This window comes from Nannospalax galili, unplaced genomic scaffold, assembly GCF_000622305.1.
Source record: "Nannospalax galili isolate Female #2095 unplaced genomic scaffold, S.galili_v1.0 scaffold1109, whole genome shotgun sequence".
Classification (NCBI taxonomy): Eukaryota; Metazoa; Chordata; class Mammalia; order Rodentia; family Spalacidae; genus Nannospalax; species Nannospalax galili.
In genome coordinates, this window is record NW_008359787.1 from 291,527 (window position 1) to 297,529 (window position 6,003).

The 6,003-nt window shown below is 39.2% G+C and overlaps 1 protein-coding gene across 3 annotated transcripts in view; it reads right to left on the bottom strand.

The window, feature by feature from the left end:
- Positions 1-6,003, bottom strand: part of Intu (inturned planar cell polarity protein) — a 124,653-nt gene that overhangs the window by 75,153 nt on the left and 43,497 nt on the right. For all 3 annotated transcript variants that reach the window (XR_003847902.1, XM_029558974.1, XM_008823687.3), the window contains exon 4: positions 2,558-2,761. Coding sequence is in view for 2 of the 3 variants with exons in the window: in XM_029558974.1 (XP_029414834.1) it covers positions 2,558-2,761 (204 nt within the window). In the remaining variant the exon portion in view is untranslated. The remainder of the gene's footprint in view (positions 1-2,557; positions 2,762-6,003) is intronic.

Sequence of the window (6,003 nt, forward strand, 5' to 3'; positions counted from 1 at the left end):
GAAGTAACAAAACTCCACGAAAAATGACGTATGTTCTGCCTGATATGTGGATCCTAGCACCAAATCCTGATAAGTGAGTATGTATCCAGACATAACTACAGGAACCAGGATAACGAAAAGGAACCAAGGATGTCAAGGAAAATAAAGAACCTGAAAGAGAAGAACAGTAGGAAACAGGCCTTAATAAGGGAGATATGGATAAAAATTGGGTTAGTTCAAGGGAGTGGGGAGGGACGTGTATACAAGGAACCTAGGGGATTAAGGGAAAGAAGGAGCTCAAGAGAGGTAGGACCATAGGAGAAGGGTATTAGTAAGGGAGAAAGGGGGAAAATGGGGGCACCTTAAGTGGGAAAACCATGATGGAGGGGTGAGACAATGTGAGAGATAAACAATGCCTACCTAGTTTTAAAAACCAGAGGGAACCATATTACTCCTATAACCTGCTGACAAATTATACATAGCAGATCAATAAATATATGTCTAGGTAAGGTTTATCTGAGAACAACTGGTCTTCGCCCAAGATTTATCTATATGACACACACAGTAATTAAATTCCTTGCCCTCCTAGGTCGACTAGTTCCAGGGACTATGAGCATCTCTCAAAATGTCCTGTAATTGTGGTGGGTCACCTGTCCTCTTGATCAAGGAGGCCGAGGAGACCCCACCAGAGGGACTTGAACCAGTGTCCAGTCTACAAAGAGGAGGGTCAACACAGTGTTATCACTTCCTCCATACTTCCAAGCGAAGCCTACCATGGTTGAGCAGGACCTTTGACTTATCTTCACATAGATGGAACTGGTAAAAGAAAGGAGCCAGGGGCTCCTTCCAAGCCCATGTGACCCCTGAGGAACATCTCCTCAAATTACCTTAAGAGTAAAAATAAATTGGTTTATCTGGACCAACTGTATGGCCTTAAACGCCCAAAAGGAAAGTATAACCAAAGATTAAAGGGGCCACTATAATTTCATAAGAGTCCATATGTATAGCTAAAGGCTACATAACAAGCAACAATTTCAGACAGGTGATATCTTCTTTTGAGTTGCTGGTCAAGGTGGACAAAGGGATTCCCAGATAGTAACCCAGCCTAGAACTGGGAAATTGAACAGCAGACCCCAATCTTATCCAAAGGAATATTGACAACTGATTACCACTAGATGAGGAACAGCTGACCCTCCTAAAACAAAGACCTCTAGATAGGCTAACTAGATTCACCAGAAGGGCAAGTAGTGGGGAATGGCTGGGGGGTGCCGACAACACAGCAGACAGTAGCAGGGATATCAGAGTATAAGGGCTCTAGTGGTGGGAGGGAGGCCATGGGAGGGTGCTACCTGGGAAGTGGAGGCTATGGGAGGGTGCTACCTGGAAAGTGGGTGTATAAATAAAATAATAATAATAGTAATTCTTCAAAGCATAAATATTTGCTCCTTAATGATTAGTAAATGTGAGAAACATTACGACTGAAATCTACTTGATGACTTTATATCCAAGCTCAGATGCCAAGGAGCTCAGAAATTAGCCGACTGTGACTAGTAATCATCAGATATATAGAGATTAGAAACGCACGTGCATCTTAGTGTCAATTGTATTAAAAATGAACTTTCTGTATGAAACTGTGTATTTTAATAATGAAATGGAGGTCTTTTTAAAAGTTTAAAACCTCACTTAATTTTATGTCTTATATGGTTTATACAGAGTACAATATTGTATAACTGTATTAATTCAACTGTAAACCTAAAAATTTACAGCCAATTTTGAAAGAGATGCATCTTAGCTCTGGAAATTGTTATTGAATATGTCAATGCTGTTGTAATGAAATGCTTCCTCTAATTAAAAAAAATAAATCAGATTAAAAAAAAGAGGATCAGAATAAAAGAACCCAACTTTTCCTCAGCCAGATTACCAAGGTAGGTGAGGTTATCTGGCAAATTGCTACCATCAAAACCACTGAACCATGTGAATTTATTGTTATTCAATAAATTTGGGCATTGTAGAACACAGTTGTGTTTGTCTATGCTTCCAGCACAGCATGCTCTGGACATTATTATAATGCCTAAAACTAACATAATGTCTAAGTGTCAAGTATCTTGGTTGCCTGAGAAAAATCAGAGGTGATTTGACTCGATATGCCATTTATTATAAGGCATTTTAATGGACTTTTAAATAAATGAATAAATAATTTTGAAGGGGGAAAAAAAAAACCCGGGTGGAGGGCCAGATGTGGTGGCACAAGCCTTTAATCCCAGCACTCAGGAGGCAGAGGCAGGTGGACCTCTATGAGTTATAGGCCAGCCTGGTCTACATGGCAAGTTCCAAGCGAGCCAGGGCTGCACAGTGAGACTCTGTCCATAAAACAAAGCAAAACAAAACAAAACAAAAACAAAAAGCTGGTGGTATGAAATGTTTATAACTAGAATAACACCAAGTATTTGAATACTTTTAAGGAATAACAATAAAACACAGCTAACTCACTTCTGTTTCTTCCATAAATCAAAAACACTTATGGTGGGAAGACAAAAGTTCCCTTTTTCTTCCTCAGCATTTCTGAACACACACTCACCTCCTCCTTGGAGGCCTCTGAGTCAAGCTGCAGTGTGAGATACATGGTAATGTGTGGGGTGCCCAGGATACTGTGCTGGATGCCTTCAGCCTCTTCCCCACACAGGAATTTGACTACATCATTCTTGTTGGACTGTGCTTTTTTCTTTCTTGGTTGAGTTGTTTCCTTTTTTACTGCATACGCATTTTCAAATGTCAGTTTCACCTGAAAAAATTAAACAATATGTTGGATTTTTTTCAACAAAACAAAAATCAGATTTTTTTTTTTTTCACAAAGAAAGGAGAAAGGGCTGTAGTGGCACATGCAGTCAGGTGTGTACAGGATAGAGACTATACCCCAGCTGCTGATGCAGAGAGCCATGGGTTCATTTACACCTCCAGCTGTTTGCACAGTGGCAAGCACAAATGTTTACTGAGTGAAAATGTATAATTCTCTGTACTAAAAGTCACTCATTCAAGTATAATGGAAAGAACAGAAATCAGTGCATTTTGAGTGTAGAGTAGCAAAGCTGTACATCATGACCAATGACCTAACTCATCTAAAGAAGTCAAGAGGGAGAGAATCAGGGTTGCCTTTTCTTTCAAGTGAGGTGTAGTTCAACCATTCTTTTCTCAGACATTCTTTGTGGTCCTCAAAAATAAAGGCCAAGGATAGTATAAACAGCCAGCATGCAGCACCCTGGACCATGGCTCTAAGAAATTATTTGTCAGTTTTATCACTATGGTTTTAATTTCATGGCCTGATGTCAAGATAGTTCAGAATCCAGAATATTGCAATTTCCAGGTACTAGAAGGTTATTAAAATACACAGTTACCTTTCCTTGAAAATAGAGCTACTCACCCAGTGTCAGCTGACAAAGACAACTCATTTCAAAGAAGAACAAATGTACTAATGTGTATCATCATTACTATTGTATAAGTTCATCATCATAAGCTACACCACTATACAGTGCTCCTAATGTTTAAATCTTAGACTGCAGATGAGTAAGGCACATTCTAAAGGTAGTAATCCATAGTTTTACATTTAAAAGTCGATGATTCTTTTAAAGATAAAATTAAGCCAGATGGGCAGATCTATGTGAGATCAAGGCCAGCTCGGTCTACACAGTGAGTTCCAGGCTATCCAGGGTTGCACAGTGAGACCTTGTCTGAAAAATTAAAATAAAATATAAAAGTAAAAAACAACCCCCCCAAGCTCATGTTTGAACAAGAATAAAGAAGCCTAACTAATGTTTGAAAGCGGGTAACTGTGTGAATGTAACAAGTTATACTTGGAGGGAAAATATTTAAAGATTATTGAGATAATACAAACTAATCCCTATTTTAATAATTTATTGTAAGAGGTACCATTTTCAAGGCTAACTCTAAATAAGTGAGAAATACTAAAACATTATGACCACCTTTTTAAAATGAGCATTAGGGGCTGGAGAGATGGCTCAGGAGTTAAGAACACTGGCTGCTCTTGCAGAAGATATGGGTTGGGTTCCCAGCAACCACATGGTGACTAACAACTGTTCTTAACTGTCTCCTGTTCCAGGGGATCTGACACCCTCATCTGACCTCTACAGACACTGCCTGACATGGATGCACTTATATACATGCAGACAATACGCCCATGTATATAAAAATAAAATATTTTTTTAAAAATATTTTTTAAAAATAAAAATGAGCTTTAAATACTTTTATTTAAAATGTTAAGTATATTTAAAAACCACTCATCTTGAAATTTGCCCTGCTCTGACTTTTTCTGGTTCCGTCTAGAACTTGTAATGCTAAGTACTCTTGCCTTTATTTCTTCACATCTCCTAGGCACCAGTCAAGGACTTTCTTTTCTCACTACAGTTGAGGTATGAAATTTGGGAGTCTTTAGATAGCACCCTGGAGGGGTACCCCAATTGCCTCATCCTGTATCTCTGTTCAGCATGGAAGAAGCCAGAGTGGTCTGCATATGGATTCCTTATCAGCAATTTGGGTAACCTCTTCAGAGGATGGTGTGATAAAAATAGGAGGTAAGAATTGGCTAGGCAGTTAGGGTAAAAAAGACCCCTAAGAAAGGCCAGTTTCTTGGTTAAAAGTCAAAATATCTTGAGCCTCTTAGCGACATACTCTGTTCCAAAGGCCAAAAATGTCAAAAGTATTTGGGAGCTCTTATCTAATCCCTAAAATATTTTAGGGTTTCCTCTTCAGAGGGGGAATGTTAGAGTAGCAAAAAGTTCCATTAAAAAAAAAGAAAGAAGAAGAACTAGTACATGAAATTGTCAGGAAAAAGTGATGGGGAGATATGGGAGGAGCTGGAGGGGAGGAAGTGGCATGGATTTGATCAAAACACCTTATATGCATGTATGAAATTCTCAATAATTTCTTTTTAAAGTTAAAAAATCCACTCATCACTCTATCTACCCACCTAAATGTTATTGGTATTATAGTGTAAAAACAAACCTATTTTGAACAAAACTATCCAAAAGATAAAAAAAATCACAACATTTCTTTTGTTGTCCAGAGTGAGTGTTTATGGTTGTATTTGTTTATCTGCAGCTCGTGGCCCCTTTTATTAACACCTTTGTTGTCAAACTAAAGTGAAATAAGTTACATAGTATCTTTTCTAAACCTCAGGTTTTATTTTGTAAACAAGTTGCTACTGTTTGGAAAGTGTCTCCCAAGCTAAACAAAAATACAAAAACTTAGCAACTCTATGTAAGAATATCAAAGGTTTCCCTCTTAGGTGTGAAAAAGAATATTTGGGGCTGGTGAGATGGCTCATCAGGTAAATGTACTTGCTGCCAAACCTGATGAGCCTAGTGTGATCCTTGGAACAGTAGAAGGAGAGCACCAAGTCCTGCAAGCTATCCTCTGACCTCCACATGTGCAGGGTGGCACCTGCACACACACACACACACACAAATATATAAAAATAATATTTGGCATGAGGTTCTCACATAAATAGGCTACAAGTAAACATTATGTGGTATGAAAGACAACAGTTATTCCAGGGCAGGGATGTCATAACAAGAGGACCACAAGAGTCCTTAGAGGAAGAGCCATGACTCACACCAGGAGGGCATATTTTCAGCTGAGATTCTTGTGGATGGAGAAGTCAGAAGATAGGGTGTGACTCACCAAAAATGGCAAAAGGAAATAAGCTGGTAGACCCCAAAATTCACTAATTTTACTGTGGGCAACAGCAATAACCTAAAACTTAAGACTGGTTTTCTATGCTTTGTTGGGGGCTCCTGCTGTGTAAAGTAGCAGTCTCTTCATGTCTTGAAAGCCCACGGGCTCGGATTCAAATGCAGAGACTCCTTTTTCAGCAGGATGCTTTTCTGGCATCTTCCTGACTCATCTTTTGAAGTAGCCACCCCAAAAACATGGCCTCCGGCTCTGGAAACTGCCAGCCTTTCCTGTGTGATTTTTCAGGCAGTCTGGCAGCCTGGCAGGAGCCCACTTCCA